The 21,373-nt window shown below is 50.5% G+C and overlaps 2 protein-coding genes across 3 annotated transcripts in view; one reads left to right on the plus strand and one right to left on the minus strand.

The window, feature by feature from the left end:
* Positions 1 to 2,253, plus strand: part of stx4 (syntaxin 4) — a 3,223-nt gene extending 970 nt beyond the window's left edge. Inside the window, exons 3-10 of the mRNA XM_037277954.1 lie at positions 31 to 130; positions 225 to 299; positions 465 to 535; positions 629 to 737; positions 823 to 896; positions 1,155 to 1,292; positions 1,391 to 1,501; positions 1,567 to 2,253. Of these exons, the coding sequence (XP_037133849.1) occupies positions 31 to 130; positions 225 to 299; positions 465 to 535; positions 629 to 737; positions 823 to 896; positions 1,155 to 1,292; positions 1,391 to 1,501; positions 1,567 to 1,644 (756 nt within the window). The 3' untranslated portion in view covers positions 1,645 to 2,253. The remainder of the gene's footprint in view (positions 1 to 30; positions 131 to 224; positions 300 to 464; positions 536 to 628; positions 738 to 822; positions 897 to 1,154; positions 1,293 to 1,390; positions 1,502 to 1,566) is intronic.
* LOC119138048 (Snf2-related CREBBP activator protein) lies at positions 1,612 to 21,303 on the minus strand. 2 transcript variants are annotated; one of them, XM_037277748.1, is made up of 33 exons: positions 21,072 to 21,303; positions 19,708 to 19,784; positions 17,214 to 19,522; positions 16,713 to 16,943; positions 16,283 to 16,609; positions 15,965 to 16,157; positions 15,256 to 15,425; positions 15,014 to 15,107; positions 14,766 to 14,855; positions 14,444 to 14,623; positions 14,156 to 14,367; positions 13,888 to 14,065; positions 13,666 to 13,802; positions 13,424 to 13,593; positions 12,979 to 13,308; positions 12,716 to 12,902; positions 12,393 to 12,562; positions 12,106 to 12,290; positions 11,653 to 11,868; positions 11,217 to 11,375; positions 10,998 to 11,126; positions 10,554 to 10,871; positions 10,105 to 10,325; positions 9,661 to 9,977; positions 9,249 to 9,451; positions 8,860 to 9,029; positions 8,497 to 8,693; positions 8,228 to 8,342; positions 8,022 to 8,147; positions 7,713 to 7,889; positions 7,485 to 7,568; positions 5,191 to 7,395; positions 1,612 to 1,748 (listed from the first exon to the last, which is right to left on the minus strand). In XM_037277748.1, exons 3-33 carry the CDS (start codon positions 19,305 to 19,307, stop codon positions 1,701 to 1,703), a joined length of 9,633 nt encoding a protein of 3,210 aa, XP_037133643.1. In that variant the 5' UTR covers positions 19,308 to 19,522; positions 19,708 to 19,784; positions 21,072 to 21,303; the 3' UTR covers positions 1,612 to 1,700. The 2 variants fall into 2 exon arrangements, with proteins under 2 accessions (XP_037133643.1, XP_037133642.1); XM_037277747.1 differs by lacking the exon at positions 1,612 to 1,748 and having other exon boundaries at positions 2,559 to 7,395; positions 21,072 to 21,302.
* Between the last annotated feature and the right edge of the window lie 70 nt (positions 21,304 to 21,373).

Here is a 21,373-nt window from a genome sequence, read left to right on the forward strand (position 1 = left end):
ATCTTAAACTGGGTTGTTTGTCGTGTGCAGGTACAAGAAATCCACGAGGGTCTCTTCAGCCTGAAGAGAATGGTGTGCGATCTCGAGAACAAGCAGAAAACGGTTCTGGGCGTGGCGCTGCCAGAGGAGGGTGAGATGTGCTTGTTGTGTTTTTATGTGCAATGTGTGTAATGTACACAAATTAGACACAACTTCGTTTCTAAGGCGTGCTGTCATCTTTACAGGTATGAAGAAAGAGCTGCAGACGCTACGAGACGAGATCAAGACGCTGGCCAGTCAAGTCCAAAAGAAACTGAAGAGTAAATGTCACACTTGAAATTAACTGGAGTTAAGAGGTTTAAGTTTCTCCGATGACATGCACCGCTTCCATTAACAACATGGCCACATTCAGGAATCATTTTATCAGAAAATTTGAGATGGTTTTTCTCCCTGTGTGTGATTGACTGCTTGTTAATGCAACGCAGGCATCGAGTCCAAGAAGGGAGACGACGATAACAAATATGTGTCCGTCAATGTTCGCATGCAGCGAACACAGGTGATGCCATGCATTCTTTTTTTTTTTTATAGATCTACTCCTAAGCATTTTTTGAACTGATATTTCCTCTCTCCATATTTGTTTTGTGCACAGCATGCCATCCTGTCCAGGGAGTTTGTGGAACTAATGGGCCACTGCAACACCATCCAGGCACAGTACCGAGACCGCAACGTGGAGAGGATACAGAGGCAACTCCGAATTAGTGAGTTGCACGCATTGTGCCACCTCTCGGCCGCTATTAGTTACTCATGAGATTATTTATAAACAATTTTATCTTCTTTTTATAGCTGGCACAAAAGTGACAGACGAGGAGCTTGATTCAATGCTGGAAAGCGGCCAGACAGACGTTTTCACACAAAATGTGAGTATGGGATGAATGTGTTGAGAATTTATGTATAATAAATTTTATATTAGATATTATACTACCGATGTAATTTATTGCTCGTTTGTTAAAAATGAAAATATTACATTTAAAATCCCAATATTTGGGAAAAGAAATCCCTACTGGATTATTTCTCAAAATCGTATAACGTATGAAATATTTTATAGGTATTATATTGGCAAAATATTTGGATCTGTCTCTGTATTCCTAAAACCAAGTTTTTTATTTGTGGGGCAGATCCTGAGCGACGCCAAGGCGACCAAACAAGCACTGAACGAGATCGAGTCACGGCACGACGAGATCCTCAAGCTGGAACGAAGCATCAGAGATCTTCACGACATGTTTCAGTACTTGGCCATGGAGGTGGAGGCTCAGGTGTGACATTCAACTTCTTACACACACAACACAAACACTCACGGACATGTCTGTACATTTCATTTAAAGTGCATGTAATTACCTCTTGTGTCCCGCAGGGGGAGATGGTGAACCAGATTGAGCACAACATCAAGCAGTCATCCAACTATGTGGAAAAGGCCAAGGACAACACAGAGAAAGCAGTCACGTATCAGCAGAAAGCACGCAAGGTAATGTTGCCTACTGTTTACTTGAGAGGGGGCACACTTACACAACACTTTTTACTCTCACGCAGAAAAAGATCTGGATCGCAATCTGCTTGGCCGTGGTCATCATCATCCTCGCCATCTCGCTGGCCGCCACCTTCTCCTGACGCAGACGGCCACCTGAAGCACTTTCTCCGGCTTAGCTGGGAATGTGCCCAGCGCCTCACGTTTGCCTCTCTAATATAGTCGGCCTTCCCGGTGTCGCTCGTCCCTGTAAAAAAATTTCAATTCATCAAGAGCAGGACTGTTACACCCCCCCCCCCTCCTTCCCCCGAATCAGACTGGAGCCTGACCGGCGTTGATCGATCAGTACTCAGGAACATTTTTGTTTTTTTTAGGACAAAGGGGGATTTGTTTTTTTTAATTGTACATACTGTAATGTATGGTGCTGTTCACACAAACTTTTTAAAGCAAACTGCCTTAGTGTGTAAATACAGATGTTTGTACATCCACCACCCCCTTTAATAGCATCACGGACCAGCTTTGGTATTTCTCACTTGAACTTGGGAGGTGTGAGATTCCTAAGAGCACATGAAATTCTTCTTAAATGTCTCATCGTGCACTGAAACGGTCAACTTTTTTTTCCTTCCTCTGCTTAGTCAAACTCAAGATGCAGTTGCATTGAAACAAGTTGGGAGTTTCATTTTGGGGGAAAAAAACAAGTATTGAATTGTATCACTGTTGCTTTGGTCTTAAAATAAAATGCTGCCATCTTCTGTAGTTTAGTGTCATTCAACGAGAACAAGAGTACAGGTGCCCACAAATGCAAACCTTGCTAAAATAATACAAACTTTTTGACATTTAACATTTTAGAGTAATTTGATTATTTATAACAAAATAAAATAGTAAAAAAATCCACATGTGACATCTTAAATCAAATATTCAATTAGTTGTATCAAATGCCTGACCCATCCCTTGCATAAAGTATTAAGCTTTTTCAAGTTCAGTACAAAATACACAACCTAGTCTGAAAAGGAGTAGAAAGAAAACCTTAGTATTGGGGGGAAAAAAAACAAAAAAATACATTTTTGGTCTTTTTATTCAATAGTAACTGTCTTAATTGTTCAAGTAAAACAATGTGGAATTATTACAAGGGATTGAAGGAATGCAACAAATAAATTTACACCCCCCCCAAAAAAAAAAAAAAAAAAAAGACCATCACCGAAACTTAAATGAACCGTCCTGCACCCTCAATCCCACACCCAAAAATAAATTCCATCACTGGTCACCTTCCATTCACACATTTGTACTCTTTGTACTTTACACAACAAAGACGTGACATAAATCAATTTGGTAGTACGCAGAGAGGGTTTCTTGATCATTCCCAGATTTTTTTGTTTTGTTTTGCTGAGGTGGGGGGGGGATTTTTTTCACAAGAAAGAAACGCTCAACACTCCATAATCAAGTGCTCCACAAGGCAGACAACTCAGATGGGAACTTTTTCACAAGGCCCAAGAGGCACTGACGCACTAGAAACACTACAGTAACTTGGCCTCGGGGGCTGCTGGGACCACATCACACATCTTTGCTGTGATGAGATGAACCGAAGATGGAAGAATGGAAAAGAAGTGAGATGTGCAAATAAGAAGACCAGAGAAAAAGCAAAGAAGCTCCAGCTAGAACCCATCTTTGCAAAACTTCTTCAGTCCTGAAATGATGACATTACACCGCGTACACGCTTCGCCTCCACTCGGCCACCCTGCCTGCTCGCAACGTGGATCTTTTCTACCCAGTCCGGCCCCCCTGAGCCGCCCCCCGGCCATCTTCGCGTGTAAAGGAGGGGGAGAGGGCCTAAGATGCCGGGAGGTCCCTGGGCTTATGCGGAAACCCCGAAGGTCCGGACGCGCTCTGTGTCGACACCTCATGTTCCAGGGCTCTGGCGCTCATGTCTTGTTGTGGCGTTGTTGGTTGGCTGAGGATCGCGTGCTGGCCGCAGGGGACCGGGCCTGGACGGCCGCCGCTGCCGCCACACTCCTCAGGACGCGGTCCGGCGTGCCGTCTGCCCCCGAGGCGCCCGCAGCCTCCTGTGATAGCCTCAGAGATTTACGGCTGCTTTTTCGAAGGGCATGCCGGTCCTTGCTGCCCCGCTCGACGCTGCGGTCTTGGTCACTGCCAGAGGAGGCGGCGCGAGAGCTAGCCCCTTTGCGGTCCGTGTTCCGGGAACTGACACTGCGGGCCCGCCGGCTGCTGTCGCTGCTGCTTCGACTTCGGCTACTTTGTGGCCGCCCGACATCTGCCCCGCCGCCACTGCTGTTGTCAGACCGCCCACTATCCGGCCGCTCGACGTCCACCTCACCGTCGCTACTGCATGCGCTGCGGCCCTGCGCCACCTCCCTGTCGCCCTCCTTCGCCTTTGCCACCTTTTGACTCCCGGCATCCTTTTCATCCACTTTGGGTCTCTTGTATTCAGGCCCCTCCAGAGGGGGCACAAGGGACCCCGGGCACTGCCTGGTGGAGCGAGGCATGGAGCGACTCGCCTGATTGGGCGTCGAGGCTTTGCTATCACTTTTACTTTTGGTAACAGAATTGTTTTGAAGAGAATCTGCGACAGTTTTACTTTTGGATTTTGGGTTCTTTTGGTCAGGAGACGCAGTAGCAGCAGCAGCATTCCCTGCTGCTTTAGGGTCCTTACGGGGGGTGTGACCAGGGGTGTCCACCCTTCCTTTCATGGCGAGAAGCTTGGCGGCTGCATTGAGTGCAGAGCACCGCTTCCCCAGGACTTCAGGTTCCGGGTGCTGTGGGGTCACGCGGCTAGCGGCAACTTTCTTGTTTCGAGAAGACCCTGCTATTCTCCTTTTGACCCTCGCGGACGAAGAGTCGCTGCCAGAATCACCGCCAGTGGATGTGTTGGCATTACTGTCTGAGCTGAGGGCGGGCTTCCTCTCCCGACGCTTGCTGCTCTGCCCCCTGACTTTGTCCTGGTTCTGGTCCCAGTCTGGCAGCTGGTGAGTCAAGCGGCACTCCTTTTCCCTCTCATCGTTGTCTGAGTCACAGGAGGACGAGGAACCGGATCTTCCTTGAGATAAAGCAAGGTCCCGCTCGCTTTCGTCCTCTTCCGGTTTGACTGCCGTTGCCGTATCAGAGGTGACATCCACTCGCCGCTTCTTGGTAGGATGTCGGTTCTCGTACGTCCTCTTGTGGTGAGCGTGACGAGTCAGAGTGGACGTGGAGCAACTGGACGAGGGCGACGACGAGCAAGCAGACTCCTGGCTGCTCTGACGACTGAGAGATCTTTTCGGAGTCTTGAGCTCCTCGCTGGGTTCCTTGACTCCACTCTCAGGAGAGGCGGCACTTTTGTCCCCCTCGGCCACTTGGTTTTCTTTCTCAACGGGCTCTGCCTCGCCACAAGTCTCCACCTTTCTTCGCTTGATATCCAGCTGTGTTTCCTCTTCAGCCTGAAGACCACCCTCCTGGCCTTGATTCTTTTCAGACAAGGGTGGGTTTGACTCTGTACTAGAAGGGGTCTTTGCAGATTTGGACGAAGAAGGGGCTGCACCTAAGGTTTCCGCTTGTGACAAAGTGACCGCGGACGTTTGAGGAGCGAGTGCTGTCGTCAGTGACGTGGCCGAGACTTCTATGTGGGCCGCGCTCGTCTGTTCTTCGCTGGGTGTGGTGCTACTTGTGGGAGACGGAGTGACGAGTTTAGAGCCTACCTTGTCAGATGAAGCAGCAGAAAAGTCATCCTGGGATGTCGAGGTTGTGACTGTGCCGGTGAATGTAGAATCTATGGTGGTCGCTGCTGCTAATGGAGTGAAGGTTGGTGAGAGTGGAGCCGATGTTGGCAAGATTGGATTTGCAAGTGGCTCGGTTGTTGACGGCTCCACAGGGTGCTGTCCGTCAACTGCACAGGCTACACTGACCATTGCCGACGTGGGTTCGCTGGTCTTTGACTGCGCTGACACATGTCCAATCAGGTCTGGTTCTGTGTCCCCCGCTTGGCTTGATGAGATGGGTGAATCGTGGTTGAAAGTTTCTGTAGTGTTGGCTGGCAGATCGGTAACAGTGGCTGCCTCCCGCTCTGATGTCGGGTCTGCCGTTGGTGGTGATGGACAGCAAGCAGATGAGGTCGCACCAGTGGTGCTTTTGGCAGAGTCCAGTTCTTTTGATGGCTCGGATGGAGCATCAGATGATCCAGAATATACTGGCGTGGGATGAGGTGACAAAACCAGGCTCACGGATGGTGATACACTTGTGGTACTTTCAGGGATGAGGACAGTGGAAACCTCATTTGGAGTCGCCGATATAGTGTCTTGGACCGCGGATGGGATGGAGACCGGATCAGAGGAGGCTACCTGAGGTTCTGGTGCAGCATCAGTTCGGACTGTTGAAATCGAGACTGAGGAGGACGTTTCATTTGTAGGTAATGCAGCTTCGACAGTTTTTGAGTCCGTTTCTTCAGCTTCGGCAGACAGGATTTGCTGATGCGTGTTGTCCGACTTCAGTGGATCGGGATTGGATTCAATGGAGTCATATGCAGCAGGGGTCACTTTTTTAGATTTGTGTGAATCTGAAACAAAGTCTGGAGGATTCATGGGGTCTTTTCGGGGTCGGCCCCGCTTACGCTTCGGGGAAAGACTTCCATCCTCACACGGTGAGACGTGTTGCGTACGAGGAGGAGATGCTGTAGTGTTGGGATCAGGTAACTTGGAGGGACATTTTGGGGGCCGGCCCCGCTTTCTTTTTGTGGGCGTCTCAAGGGAATTCACACTGGTCTCGGGGGAAGTCTCTTTACTCAGCGGAGAGTCCGTTTTCTTGTGCTGGTTCTTCCCTCGACCCGCATGCAGATGCTCTCCAAGCTGAGCCGCCATGCGAGATTCCGTTTCCAGCCTACGACGCACCGGAAGATTCCTCAGCACGGGCATGTCCGGGGACAGGTGGGGAGGAGAATATGGAGGATAGGCTCTGACGGGCTGGAGGTGCACAGGTGGACTCGAAGTAGAGTCTTGGTCTGGACAAGATTTGGTCAAAGTGTCTTTCAAGCTGCTGTCAGAGACCAAAGATGGAGTGTCTTTATTTGGCTCCTCGCTTGAGTTCTCCTCCACTGACACTTCCTCTGAAGAGGCTCCAGCTCCACTTCCTCGCCACCTCTTCTTCCTCGGCTCTTTATCCTCCACCACAGTGACGAGTCGACCCGGAAGCTTCCGCAGGACTTTGGCTGACGTTGAATCATCCACAAGGCCCTTCAGGACTTCATCGTCGGCGGACTGGCGCTTGCGAGGTGAGCGACAGCTGGTGGAGGGAGGAGACATGGCGCTTTGGTCTTTAGCCTCATCATCTTTTGCTTCATGGTCCAGCGGACAGACGGATTCCAGCGAGGACTCGGAAATCCCGCTTTCCTCTTTGCCTCTCTTCGTAGTCTTGCTCTCAGTCTCTGCCGCACTCTGTTGCTTCCCTCCAGGGGGCAACATTGAAGGGGAGGAAGGCACTGGACTGGCCGGAGTCTTGATTATGACGGCCTGCTGGTCTACGGCATGAGATGACGAGGCTTTGGAAGATTTGGAGGGATCCTGCAGCCTAGTTGTCGGTGTCTTTGGAGGGTCTGTGCGAGACGAGATACTAGAGTCTTTGGCAGGGGGGCGTCCTCTTAAACCAGCGCGGGCAGGCACTTCTCTATGTGTTGTGGGCTCGGGCTCAGTTTCAGGCGAAGCCCCACGCAGACGACCACTAGTCCTTGTTGAAGTGACAACCTTCGCTTTGTCCTTGTCCTTGGGCTTACGTCCACGTCGTGCGGGAGCAGGCTGAGCGGGCTGCGCAGAGGCTTGAGCCGACAAAACCTCATCTTCATCAGAGGACGCATGCAGCCGGAGGCCGCCCTCCTTGGCCTGGTCCAGACCCTTTCTGGCAGCTTCCACTTGTTCCTGACAACACAGAAAAAAATCTGATGTAGAAACTCTCGTTCAAACTCAAGTGCTGGGAGCCAGTTTCCACCCGGCTACCGAAGACTTACCTCAGCTTGTTTCAGTTCTTCTTTGCAGACGTCTTCTAAGGAAGCTTCCAGAAAGTTCATAGCGTAGCGCTCGATAGGAGTGAGCTGGAAACATTAAGATGATAATTGGGATGTTTAGGGAAAAAAGTAACAGGTGTAAAATCATTTTTTTAGGGGCAAGAATCATTTTTATTATTGTTATGTGAATACAAGTCTAAATACAAGCAGTAATGTTACATGACAATTCACCTGTTCCACCAGAGCAGCTATTTCCTGCTCCGCTTTCGAGAGCTCCTCCACTTCTTCCTGCTCGCCTGCGTCCTCCAGTGGAATGTTCTCGTTGAACTCTGCCAGCTCTGCCACCTGCTCGGCTTTGGCTTGAGAGGCGGCCACGATGTCCTCCTCGTCTTCCGCACGACAAAGCGCCTGCAAGATGGTTGTGCCACTTTGCTCAACGAACTCAACTCAACTTTGTTTATAAAGCACTCGAAAAAGAAGCATGCCGGCGTCCTCGGTCCTTGAGGTGGCACTCCTGAGGGTTAAGAATGAAAATCTAACCTGCTCCAAAATGGTGGTGTTCTGCTTGTTGCCAGCTTCCTCATCCTCAGCGTGAGGCATCGACACCTCCACGGCCGGCTCCCTCCTCTCAGCATCGTTGACGTCAAACAGCTCGCGGATAGTTTGCTGAGGAACAAAATTGGGCAACGTTTATTTCGAAGCTTTTCACACGTCATTTCATCGGTTACGTGGATAGGAATTTGTACCTCTTTGAAGAAAGCAGTGGTGAAGTTTCCTCCTTCGATGGCCATATCTCCCAACATCCTTTTCTGGTTGGCTTTTTTCAGAATGTTCTCCTCCACGGTGCGTTCGCTGATTAGCCTGAAGACAAGGATCGCCATCGTCATCATCACAAGTACTAGTGGAGGGTAACGTGTATGTTCTTGTAATGTGGAAGAAAGCCAGAGTAAAGCACGGGGGAAAAGATGAAACCCCCACAAAGGAAGAAACTTGGTGGGATTTGAGCCGGGCCCACCTATAGATGTGGACGTCTCTGGTTTGTCCGATGCGGTGGCACCGGTCCTGGGCTTGAGCATCCATGGTGGGGTTCCAGTCACTGTCATAGAACACCACTGTGTCGGCACCCGTCAAGTTTACTCCCACGCCTCCGCTGCGAGTTGACAAAATGAAGCAAAATATCCGCCGATCGGCGTTGAAGCGCTCCATCAAAGCCTGGAAGAAAACAAGAAGGTTGAAACTCATGTCCAGAAACAGAGATGGGAGGAAGTAAGAAATATTCTTCAGTCTTATCAAGTCACAAGCAAGAGCCAAGTTACTGTGGCAAGTAAATATCAGACAAGACTGACGTTCTCCTCCCCTGAAAGACATCTGCACCAACCTGTCTCTGCTCCACTCGTGTGCTGCCGTCTAACCGCAAGTAGATGTGCCCGTGATAATTGAGGAACTGCTCCAAGATGTCCAACATACGAGTCATTTGCGTAAAGATCAGCACTCGGTGGCCGCCCGTCTTTAGGTTTCTTAACAGCAGGTGGAGGGTCTGCAGCTTCCCTGAAGGAAGACAAAGGCAAAGTACAAAGTCAGGACGATGACTGTGTAAGAAGTACACGACCTCAGAGAGTGGGACAATTTGGTCTTAAAGTAAGACCTTGGACTGGAGTTAACTTCTTTTTCTCCTTCTCTAGCTTCCCTTCAGAATTTATTTGCTTCATTTCTTCACTGGTTTCAACACTTAAGTTTCATCAGAAAACCCAATATGCAAAAACTTACCACAGTCATACTGGATAAGCCTCAGATCGGGAAACTGGGTCCTCATGCTGCACTGGATGCGATGGAGACTGCGAGTGAGCGGTGCCACGTGGGCCGAGAGCTCAGAGGAGAACACCCCCTCATTAAGGCTCAGAGAGGGAGGAGGATGGCAGCAGTGCATTGTGATGTGAGCGGCCTCCACTGGCGGGATGACAAACGTAAACCTGACAATAATGAGCACAATTTCTGTTTTTCTACACAGCCGCTTGGGTGAAGTTAAAAAACAAAATAATCATAAGCAACCAATCGAGTGTTAGATGTTTTAAATTTGTGCCATAGTGACATTTTATCTGTATCAAAGTGCTTTACGCAAGTACCGTTTTAGTATTGAGCATTATCTTCCAATTCAAACAACTGAGGATTAGAAACCAACCGGTCCACGATGTCTGACAGCAGCAATAACCTCTCCTCGATGCTTTGGATGGCATCTCCCACTGAGTGACTGTGACTCCACAAGTCGTGCGGGTGTCGCCACTGTGACATCAAACAGCTGCTGTGGCCCGAACGCCTCCACTCGGCCTCGGCGGGACGCAGAGCAGCGGGCGAGGGCCGGGACCCGGGTAGGAATGTCAGGAAATCCAGAACTTCCTTGCCAAACACAGGCTTTGCAGCGGAGTGGCGCTCGCTGACCCTGAAGATGTGGTCCAGTTTGCTGTCACGTTGCTTCTTGAGGGTCTCGGCCAGCGAAGGCTGTCAGGTGGGAGGGGGCATATATGAAGAGTGATGACAGGATGAAGGCGATGTCATGACAATAGAAGTTAGTCCACTACAAGTTGCATGTTGGTGTTGACGTCATTTTCAATTTGTTCAAACTTACAATGTAAAAAGGAGAGCGAGGAATCGGCCGAGGCCTTCTCCTGGGTGCTGCTTTCGGAGCAGCACTGGGTTTAGCCTTTACTGCAGCTGGTGTCTGACTCGTGCTGGCGACTGCTGTGGTGCTTGTAGTGGCAGTGGCGGTTCTGGTACTTGTTTCTTTGCTGATGCTATCTTGAGCGGCCGGCTTGGATGCAGCACACGACGTTGTCGCCACTGCTGGAGCTGAAGATGAAGAGAGCAAAGTCATCAAATTGAATGGTAACTAATCAAACGGTGGAAGAGTGATGTGGGGAAAAGAGGACTGAAGGTCAGCTGCCAAGTGAAAAAAAAATTGGCACCTTTCGTCCAACTCGAGTCAAATCATGTGACTCGAGTCCCCCACTTCTGGTGCTGATCCACATCTGCTCATGCACATGCCATATTAAGAGACAAAAAGTCAAGTTCTCTCACCTGGCTTCTCTGTGCAAGGTGGAGGAGGCTGCACTATTTTGAGGATAGGGGCCTGGGGCTGGGCTTGGTTGGGGGTGGTGCCGGGAGTTCTAGGGGGCGCTAGGGTGTAGTGGACGGTGGCAGGACCGGGGGTGCGCTGAGCGAGCTGCAGCGTGGCCGTGTTTCGGACAGGGGTTGCGCTTGGGCGGGGGTGGGAGGGAGCCACGCGAGGAGACGGGGCTACGGCCAGGGTGGGAACGGGGCTGCCATCCTTGCCTGCTGCCTGACGCACCACGATCTTCACCACCCCGGCGCTGCTCACCACGGCAGAAGGTGGCACTGAGAATAATTACATGAAATATTTATCATATGAACAACTTGTGAAGATACAATTGAACTCAAATATGAATGAATCCCAAAAAGTCTGAAAAACACTGCAGTAAACAAATCTGCCGAGACAGACACCTTGAGAGGAGGCACTGGGGGTAATTCGGTGGGCGGGGGATGCAGCAACCGGGCTCTGGACGGTCAACTGGGCTGGTTGGCTGATGAGATGATGCTGCCCTCCGCTGGACAACAAGTGCATCACATTGCCTGCAGGGCACAATATTTGCAGGTCAGGAACCAAAAGCGGGTTGAAGACAACTATTAAAAAATGACAGTGTGCCCTAAAAATGCACATACCTTGTAGAGGACGTGGGGGTGGCGCCTGGTGTATGGGCGCTCCTGAGAGGGTCAGTTTGTTGCCCTGCAGCTGGAAGGTGACCGGTTTACTGCCCTGACAAGACGATACCGGGCGCCCCGCCAAGGAGGCCAGCTGCGCTATGCTCACCACCTCACCAGCTTGGTGCGGACACAAGGAAATGACCAATTAAACCAAGGGTATTAAAAACCGCTCACATTTTTTAAAATAGTTTAATGGAACCCTACTGAAGGAAAGGCATTACTGATGTTACTGTTTGGCTTTGTTGTGTCAATATACAGAGTTGATTCTCTTGTTTGATGCATCAATTTTACAGTAAGCTTCAGTTGGGAATGAAAAGTAAACAAATTGAAGCAAGCACATCGATTTCTTGTAATTTGATGGCAGAATGAGCTCGAGTTAAAGTGAAGGACTTACAGGGCAGCCTGGCTTGCATGTCCGGACTGAGCAGAACCCTTTGTGGCATGATGCTGCCGGGGTTGGGAGTCGGATGAGCGGGAATGCCGGTGGTGCTCGGAGCAGGGGGAGGGCGCACTGTCAGTACCTGCTTGGGAGCGCTGGATCTCACGGCCGTTTGAGCACCGGGAGGCAGAAGGGTGCGGGGAGGGGCCGCGGTTGTCACTGAACAAATCACTGTAATGAAAAAAAAATTGAATTTCAACGAGAGAATGCAATTTCTGTTGAACTTGTGTGTGGATGTCGAAAAGCTAGGCAATTTCTGTTGGACTTATGTGTGGATGCTTAAAAGCTGACAGTGAAAATAAATGACGTCAATTTAATTATAATGCCAAAGTACAATCGTGCCTTGACTTGCAAATCGAGTTTGTCTGTAAAGAGAAAATGTGATGTCATCACAAGCATAAGACATACCTTGCTGAACAGCAGGGGCTGGTGGGGGCGCAGGCATGGGTGCTGGTGTAGGTGTGGGCACAGGCGCCACTGTGGCCTCTGGGCTCGGAGGTTTGGGTGCCTGACTTGCAGGTGGCACGGAGCAGGTGGGTTTGCTCATCACAGCTGCAGAGCGGCTGTCGCCTTTGGGAGGCGGGATTGGAACCCTGAAACATCAGATGTCATCATTGAGTCAGCAAAAGCACCTCTCCATATTTCTTAAGATAAAAAAAAACAAAAAAACCTTTGTTATAAACATATTTCTGTACCTGTTGACTTTCAAGTGGATCGCCCGAGGTCTTGGCAGGGGTTCGGGAGACTCCGTAATCTCCTGAATGAGCTGGCGACTGACTTTGCGGTTTGGTATGAAGACGTCCGCCTGGTAGCGAGTCACACGGCCCTCCAAACCAATGAGGTCGAACATGGAAAGGTCGCAGCGCTGCATGCGGATGAGAGAGAGACAGAAAGGTCTTCAACACAGCTGCAAAAACCTGACTTTGTATGTTTTCGCCAGTAATTCCCGATCGTTGTGTTGCGGCACGGTGAGAGATCATCAGGTGTGTTGGGAAACGCTGTTTTTGGGGATACCAACCTTCAGAGGAGGCACTTCCAAGGCGTCCAGCGCCAGGGAGGCAGTACGGAAAACAATCGGCTTAGTGATGAAGGGCGATTGGATGGGTCGAGGGTCAAACAGGTTGGGATGGTTGCACACTTTCCGGAGCTGCATCAGGATATTGATGACGGACATGAAATGCCCGCTAGCCAGGGTCTCCCTGGTCCTGAGAGCAAAGAGATGTTTAGAGGTGAGACTACACAGAGTAGAGACCCAAAAGTTCCAACGTGTACTTTACTCACGAGGCCTGCGCCATGAAGTCATCGTAGAGGAAGCGCTGCCTCTTGGAGAGGCGACAGCGCACCACGTGCTCGTACTTCTTGGGCATTTGCTTCTCCACGTCGGCCTTGATCCTCCTGAGCAGGAAGGGCCTGAGAACCTTGTGGAGCCGCTTGACCAGGCCCTCGTTGTACTCCTGGCTGCCCTCGATCATGCCCGTCAGCGGGTTGGAGAACCACTCCTTGAACTCACGGTGCGACTGGAAGACGTGCGGCATCAGGAAGTGCATCAGAGACCACAGCTCCATCAGGCTGTTCTGCAGAGGAGTTCCTGTCAGCAGTAGACGTCTGTGGCTGAAATTGAGAAGACAAAGCCAAGCTTTAGCTGGACTAATTTGATTGTTGTTGACACCGATACGTGCACTTGGACTCTTGATGGAATCTCAAGTGCTCGTGCGCATCGAGAGACCTATTGAAGTTCAGCAGGCTCTGCCAGCGTTGCGACTTGAAGTTTTTGATGTTCTGCGCCTCGTCGAGGATCAGGTAGCGCCAAGACTTGCGGCGGAAAGCCTGGTGATCCTGCAGCACCAGCTTGTACGACGTGATGCAAACGTGGAAAGCGTTGGGCTTGGTCCAACCCTGTCGGGAAAAACGGAAGCGCTTAGAACATTGTGTCTCAAACATATTCCTATTAAGACAACGATGCATTACCTGTCGCTTCAGCTTCCTCTCCTTTTGGCTGCCAAAGTAGGTGAGGATTTTAAAGCCGGGACACCAGCGCTTCAGTTCCATCTCCCAGTTTAACATGACACTGGTGGGGACGATGATGAGGTGAGGGCCCCAGTTACCTGCACGAAAGACATAAATCATCAGCAAACGTTCATAAAAAAAAAATGTTAAAAAGGTGTTTGCGGAAAAAAACATCAACGCTACTTTTTTCACAAGCGAGGTGAGCCAGGAGTGCGATGGTTTGGATGGTCTTGCCCAGACCCATCTCGTCAGCCAGGATTCCATTCAGCTTCTTCTCAAACATGGTGACGAGCCAGTCCAGTCCTATGTGCTGGTACTCTCGTAGCGTGCCGTGAAGCAGGAAGGGGATGGGCGTCTTGACCTTGACGACACAATAAAGTGCGATCCAAATGATTAATTGTCACTTTCTGTACTCAGCTTGTGTCCATTCTATGATGTACAGCAAGTTCACCTTGGTGGTGGCTAACGTGTAGCCTTTGGGCTGCAGACTCTCCGCAGTGGCGGCGATGTGGCTGATCTCTTTCTTCGGCCGTGAGCCTGATGAAGACGGGCTGTGGTCTCCCTCCTTGAGCAAGACCTCCATCCCTTCATCAGCACCGTCGTCCTCATCCTCCCTCTCATCTTTCTCACTGTTTTCCTCCTCATCGCTTTCCCCTGGAGAGTCTGACAAGACACACTCGTTCATCATCAGGGAGGCGAAACGCCGTTGGTTGATTCTCGCTAAGACTCTTGCCGATACCTGAGGAGGAAGTGTTGCTTTCCTCGTCACTCTCATTGTCACTGTCCTCGTCCTCCTCCTCCTCTTCGTCGGACGCCTCCCAATCAGAGCTTACTTTGGAGCCAGAAGCAGAGGGCTCCTCGGCATCGGAGGTGTATGCTCCTTTGTACTTTTCCAGGAGCTCCTCCATGCTCATGTCTCCTACAGGGAGTAGACAGAGGTGCCAACCACCATGTAAAAGCAGACCGGATGCCAATGAAAGCTCTAATCTCACAAATTTGACATCCCTGCAAGAATGAAATCAAATCAGGGAGCAGAGGGTTATTGAATAAATTCAACACACCCTCTTTGGCCAAGTCATCCAGTTCTTCTGCATGATCCACATCTCCCTCTGCCTTCTCCTGGGCAGCTATGGTGTCTTCCTGATCTTCAGCTGGAACACATTCAAAACAAACAATTAACTTAACTACCATCAAATGTCCATGTTAACAGTCAATGTGAAACTTTACCATGTACAATCACCAATGTTTGACTTTGTAACTTGACAAACTTTCCACAATACAATGACGTTAATATTGAAGGCAATCTCACCATCCTCTTCATTGGCAGCAAATTCTCCATCTTCCTCTTCTTGCTCTGCCGACGAGGACGATTCATGCGAGCGTTCTTCATCTGAGACGGAGTCCTGCGCAACCCAATCAGTCATTGTTCAGAGACTCGGAATGTGCCATTCATTCTCCACATTTTCCGCTATTCTATTTTTTAAACCATCCTAACAAGAAAAACTGTCGGGTAACTCCTGCCAATTATTTTATTGGTGATGGGTGTCACACCTGCGTCTGTTGCAAAGTGCTGAGGAGTTGGTCCAGGGGCAGTGTGCTCTCTTCCTTCAATAGCTCGATCTCCCTGCGCCGGCTCTCGGCATCGTTGCCATCCTGCTGCTCCTCCACCTCGATGGTCTCCTCGTCGTCTTCCTCCTCACACGGAGGCTCAAAGTCTCGATCTGCGTGAGAGGAACACGTCTTTTATTTAGCCACTGCAATATGAGGCGAATGGAAATGGGAAATGCTTTGAGGCCGGATTGGATGAAATCAGTGAAGTGAACACGAATAGAGATTCAAGGTCAATCTGAGCTCATGTAGTCGTCCTCAATCAAGTGCGAGTCATGTGAGGCTGCCCTGGTGGAGCAGGAACGATGCGTGAGTAATAGCGCGACGGCAGCGGCAAACAGGTTAGACGGGTCATGATGGCCAAGTCCTGCTCCTGGGCCTGTTGTGTCACTTTTGTCTGTCGGCGTCAAATGCATTACAAGTGCTCAGACCGAGACTAAAGTACACTCACCAGCCATTGCTTCGATTACTCAGTGTCCGTGTTGTGTAACTATGGAAACGTCCCTGTGGGAGATCGGCTTCACAATGAAGATAGAGATGTTTGAAGGAAGGTTTTTAACGTCTTTTGAATAAATCTCTGAATTGATTAAATGAGATCCCATTTTCAATTTGAATCGGTCTTGGGCGGGCTGATGTGAAAGACAGCGCTCACCATCTTCATCTGCGGTGGGGGGCACAGAAGTCTTGGAAGGCGACGGGTTAGGTTCGGGCCGAGCGGCGGGCGCGAGAGATTTGCTGAGGAGGTCAGAGTATTTCTCAGTCTGTCCGACGATGAAGTCCAGCTGGAGGTCCAAAGCCTTCTTCCTTTTTTCTTCCAGCCGAGACTGCTGCTTATACTGCACCACCTTCACGGGACAAACAAAAATGCGAAAGCTCTTAATCCTTTTGTCATCATCAGGCAGTTTTGCAACCTGAACCAAACGGCACAACTTGGTGTGGGGAAACAAATAATTGGAACAGCATCCCGCACCTTCTCAACGCTGCTCCAAAAAGCCCGGACCTCCTTGGCGATGGAGGACGCTACTCTCCTGATTTTTGCATGCTCGTCTCGCTTGGCCTTTTCCTCTTTCTGCCTCAATTCCTCGTGGTGTCGCATCACCATTCGGACTACCTTCCTGGCCACGCCCCTCTTCCAGCGCCTCTCCTGGGCAAAGTCTGCCGACAGCCACTGCATCTCCTCGCACAGGTAGTCCCAGTGCACTTTGGGCCGTGGCGGCTCAGCGAGGCGGTTGAGGCGCTTGGTGGACCAAAAACCCTCTCGCTTCAGCGCCTGGCTTCGGTGCTCTATGTCAGCCTCCTGCGGGACAGCCAGAAACATTTGGTCACAAGAGTGATATTGCAGACAGCAAAATTGAGCATCAACCTAATAAAGCGACAAAGTATTGGAGTGGTCCACTCACATGCTTGGCCAACTCAGCCATGTCGGAGCGCCGCTCTCCACGCTGCCGATGCGGGGTGGACTGATCGGGCGGCGACAACAAGGAAGTGTATCCCCCGATGGTGGTGGGAGACACAAACTTGCCGTGAGGTCCTCGCAGCAGCGACGACTTGTCGCGGCGGGAGCCGGTCCAGTCGCCGCCAAGTGGCGGTTCATAGAAGGAGGTGGAGGGTGAAGCCCCATCTGCCCGCCACTGCCAACACAAAGAGGAGGGCTGAACGAAAAGGTTCTTTGTGTAACAATTTTGTACTAGTTTGACGATAGAAACAAAGTTAAAGAGTGATCAACAGCAGTGAAAAATATCTAGACCAGAGGATCTCTAATTTGGTCCCTAGGGAGGTTATTTGAACAAGAAAGTGCTTTTAACAAGTGAATTTTTAACTGCATTATCCTTGTAAATTATGTATTTCATTCTGGGAAAGATGCCTTTATTCCATAACATGTCGACTGTTTGGAAAAATACCTTGCGCGACGAGCTTTGTGTGCTCGTTTCCGGTCTCTCCGCATCCTCATCGCTGCCATCTTCTTCACTGCTGACTTGTCGCGACGAGACGTCCAAGGCCTCCGCGTCCCCCGTTGGTTCATCTTCATCATCATCATCGTCCTCTTCATCCTCTTCCTCCTCCTCGTCGTCCTCAAAGGGGGAGTCGCGCTCAGTCGCAGGGTCCTTGGCGCTGGATGAAGGGGCGATGGCACTTTCCTCACTAAAAGCGCGAGGTGTCAGGTTTGAAGTTTGAATGACATTCGAGGGCTCCGATTGGCTACAACGCAAAGCTGTTGTGGTCCTTCTGACGATTGGCTTCACTTCGCTTTTCCCGTCACCCACAACGGCAGGTGAAGAACCGACAGTGGGGGATTCGACGGACGGCGGGGTGCCCTGATTGTCTTCTGGTTTTGAGTCCACTTTCTGCTGGAGGAATGAAGTTGTTTGCTTCAAGAGAGATGCTGCTCCCGGTTGGATGAGCAACAGCTTTGGATTAATACCTCCCGCAGGGTGAGCGATAAAAGCCTCTGGTTGGGCTCTGGTGGAGGCAGCTGCTTTCCGGGATGAACCCTCAGACAGAGATTCTTTGGTACCTGCAGAAGAGGAAACGCAAGCCTCCGGCGTGGCGTCGGAAACTTCCTGCTCACTTTTTGCAGCATCTATGAGCGAGGGCTTGTCCTGCGGACAAGACGTCAAGACTTGGGTCGGAGTCTGCTCCATCGGGAACGAGTCCACTTCCAGCAAACACACCTGGTTGGAACTGGTGTCCAGGAGCAGGTGTTGTCCCACTGCAGCTACGGAGAGACTGTGGACGTTGTTGGTGGAGCAAACCTGTGCTTGGCTTGCGTCATGTTCCTGTTGGGATATAATGACTGTGTCACTGTCAGTAATCGTGTGGATAGAAGGTTCGAGGTGAGATTCCAGGTCCTCGGAGGGGTCCAGCAAAGCGTTAAACAGGTTGACCTCATATCCCGGAGAGTGAGGTATCTGCACACTGGTACTGACACACACCGTCTCCTCGCCCACTTCCTCCACAAGGCCGCAGAACTGGTACACTTCCACGTTTTGCGCGTCCAAGCCCATGTCGGCCCGAACGCTCTCCTCGTACAGCTTGGCCTCGGCCGGCGTGTGCTCTGTGACGATGGCGGCCTCGCACACGCTACCGTCGGCGCGTTGCAGGAGGTAACCCTGCTTCAGGTGCACGTTGGACCAGCCGCCGCCGAGGTGCGCCGCCTCGCTGACCACCACGATTTCCTGCGAGTCAGCGGAATGCACCAGTTCAGTAATCACGGGCATTTCCGTTAAGGGTTGAGACGGTCCTGCCTCGGCCTGCAAGGACACAAGCAGGTCCGAGTCGAGCACCGAGGGGACGGCCGAGGACTTGGGGGAATTGTCGCTCTGTTCGTCAGTCACGCAGCGTGTGTGGGCGTGTCCTGTGCTGTTAAACAACACCGCCGTATGTGGAGAACCTGATCCAAGTTCTCCTGCGTTTGGAGTCTCAAGTGTTTCAGCCGAGGGAGGAGGTGCTTTGTTTGAAGCGTCCTCATTAATGTGGACAGCATCCCGCTGGACCTCTTTGAGGACCTGCGGCGGGTGAACTCGTTCCCCACAGTTCGAAGCAGCAGACAAAGGCGTCGTCGAATCCTGATGTGCGCTCGCTTGATCTGACTGCTCAGTGGCTGTGTTTGAGAGGGATGAGGCCGTGATGCAAATCTGATCTTGTGCGGCAACAGTTCTGCTCGTGTCTTTGCTTTCAAGTTCCAAATGTGTTTTAGTTTCCGAGTTACACTCCAAACTTTCCTGCAAACCAACCACAAGTCCAGCGCCGGCTTGGGGAGGTTGACTATGAAGCGTATCGCTATTGGACATGTTTGTCTCTTTAGAAACAGTATGTAAGCCATGTTGCAACCCTTGAAACTCGCTGGTGTTTTGTGGATGTGAGGCGAGGGGGGCACAAGGTTTGAAGTCCTCAGGGTTGGACGAGCTGACGCCATCAACTTGGGCGATGCGCTCGCCCTGTGGGACGCAGATGTCAGCAGCACCGGAAATCGGGACTGGAGAAGCGGTCTCCATAACGGGAAATGCAGAGTGGACGCTCTCTGGCAAAGGAGGGAGCGGGCGGGGGACAGCGGCGGCGGGCTGCGGGACATGTCCAGGTGACTCCCCAGACACATTGTGTGCGGCCTGGGGCTTGCCACCCAGCACATCCACAGCCGGAGAGGCTCGCTGCCGCACTGCCGCCTCCCCGCAGCCTCCTTCCTCGCTGCTGCTGCGGCCACACGTTGAACCTGGAGATCAAAAATCAAAATGACAACTCGAGGAGGAAAACAAGACAGTTAGTCTTGACTATAAGTAACAGTAGAACCTGAATTTCTGACTTGCCTGTTGAGAAGACAAGCGATGGACCGCGGTAACAAGTAACACTGTACATGCAATCACATTTGTGTACAATATTTGACCACATGCAGCTCACCTGTCTGTGGAGTGAGACACGGATCTTCAGAACTTTCTACTTCCAGGATGCTGAAATTAAGGTCCCCTCCACATGTTCTTGGGAAACATACAGAGACAAACAAGTTTATTTGTGCTGGATATTAGCTCTGAGCCTGTTGTACGTTATGTGAGAAGTTACACAGAGGGCAGCTTAGTAAAGTGTCATCTCATCTCAAATGTCACAGGGAGCGAGGTGAATGAATAGCAGGCTAGCTCACTGCTGCTGCTGCCCCAGTGTGCTGAGCTTGTGTGTATGGAGTGTGCATCCTGCAGCAGCAGTAAAAAAAAAAAAAAAAAAAAAAGAGTGAACTTGTGTTTGCTGCATTCGCCCACAGGAAGACGTCTGCAGCACGCACTTTCACACCACATGCCCATTGCTCATACATCTGAGTCCTTTTTAAAAGGACCACCATCGACCACTGGCCGGACCTTGATTACAAAGACATCTCCATTGGAATCTGCATTTAACCATTTCACATCTATGCTCGATGGATGCACGAGCATTGGTGGCTTATATAAAATGCACAGACACGTAGCGACAGCGGTGAAAAAAACAACACAGTCAAAGAAAACACCCTTTCCCCGTCATAAAAGATGACTTAGATTTGGTGTTTTCGCAATGCCGGTTTGGCTAACGCGGTTAGCTGGTGAGCTAGCTAGCGTTGTACAACAACAGTGCTAGGGTGGCACTAGGCAGCTAACTAGCAAGCTAACTGGAGTTAGTCGGCTGTGTTCGTGGGACGCGCAGGCGCCGCGTTCCCACCCGCGCTTATGTAATGCTTTCATTTTTGCTTTAAAACGTGACAAATTGTTTTGAAATGGGCCACGGCGACTGAAAATGTGCCATTAAAACCCGCTTGTGCATGTACTTTAAATGGGGGACAATCGCTCGTGACGTCAGTACGCTGGGGGTCAAATGTTTTAGCAAAAACTAAACACGCTTATTTTTTTCTTCTCATTTATCATGCCAGGAATTTTCCCTTGTAGTATAAGTGAAAATAAAAATTAAATTGTTAAATTTCACATGCATTTCACAATTTTGTTAAGGGGGTTCGCTGTGTCCGACTGTTGGCTCTTTAGAAGCGACCACAATGATAGAACACTTCAACCCTCGTTTCTTCAGATAACCACTGTTCAATTTAATCTCAAATTCAAACGACGACGTAGAAATAACGTGTGTGGTCATAGTTGCTTTTAAATTCAGACAACCACTTACGGGTGCAAAGCGAAACAATGTGCAGGGCGCTAGTGTTGTGTCGTCAGTCGGAGCTTCCCCCGAGTTTCTCATGACTTCCTCTTTGGCCCCCTCCCTTTCAAAGTCCGCCATCTTAAGTTCCCACCTACCTGAATTTTCCGACCAGTTTTCTTTTACTAAATTCTCGCTGAAGGAGTCGTCATCCGTGTAAAATCGCACTCTATCCGTGATGCCGGTGGCCCAAACTGCCTCCCGGTACCCAACGAGGTAGCAGTCGACCTCGATGAAGAAGTTAAAATACGGACCGGGAGAGAGTGTCTTTCGGCTCAGAATGTAGCGGTCGCGGGGAGGAGACTTAGCGCAGCGAAATGGTGGAGTGGCGCCGCTCCTCGCAAAGTACACAACACACGCAACTCTCGCGATACTTCAAACGGCGCGACGCTTCAAACGT

The sequence above is a fragment of the Syngnathus acus genome, chromosome 19 (genome assembly GCF_901709675.1).
Source record: "Syngnathus acus chromosome 19, fSynAcu1.2, whole genome shotgun sequence".
Lineage (NCBI taxonomy): Eukaryota > Metazoa > Chordata > Actinopteri > Syngnathiformes > Syngnathidae > Syngnathus > Syngnathus acus.

Bases quoted from the DNA above. Each gene is read 5' to 3' on its own strand.
- LOC119138048 (XM_037277747.1), bottom strand. From the start codon at position 19,307: ATGGAGACCGCTTCTCCAGTCCCGATTTCCGGTGCTGCTGACATCTGC. The intron at 11,127-11,216 runs GTATGTGCATTT...TGTGCCCTGCAG, and splicing joins ACCCCCACGTCCTCTACAAG to GCAATGTGATGCACTTGTTG. The intron at 10,872-10,997 runs GTGTCTGTCTCG...AATTATTCTCAG, and splicing joins CCCCAGTGCCTCCTCTCAAG to TGCCACCTTCTGCCGTGGTG.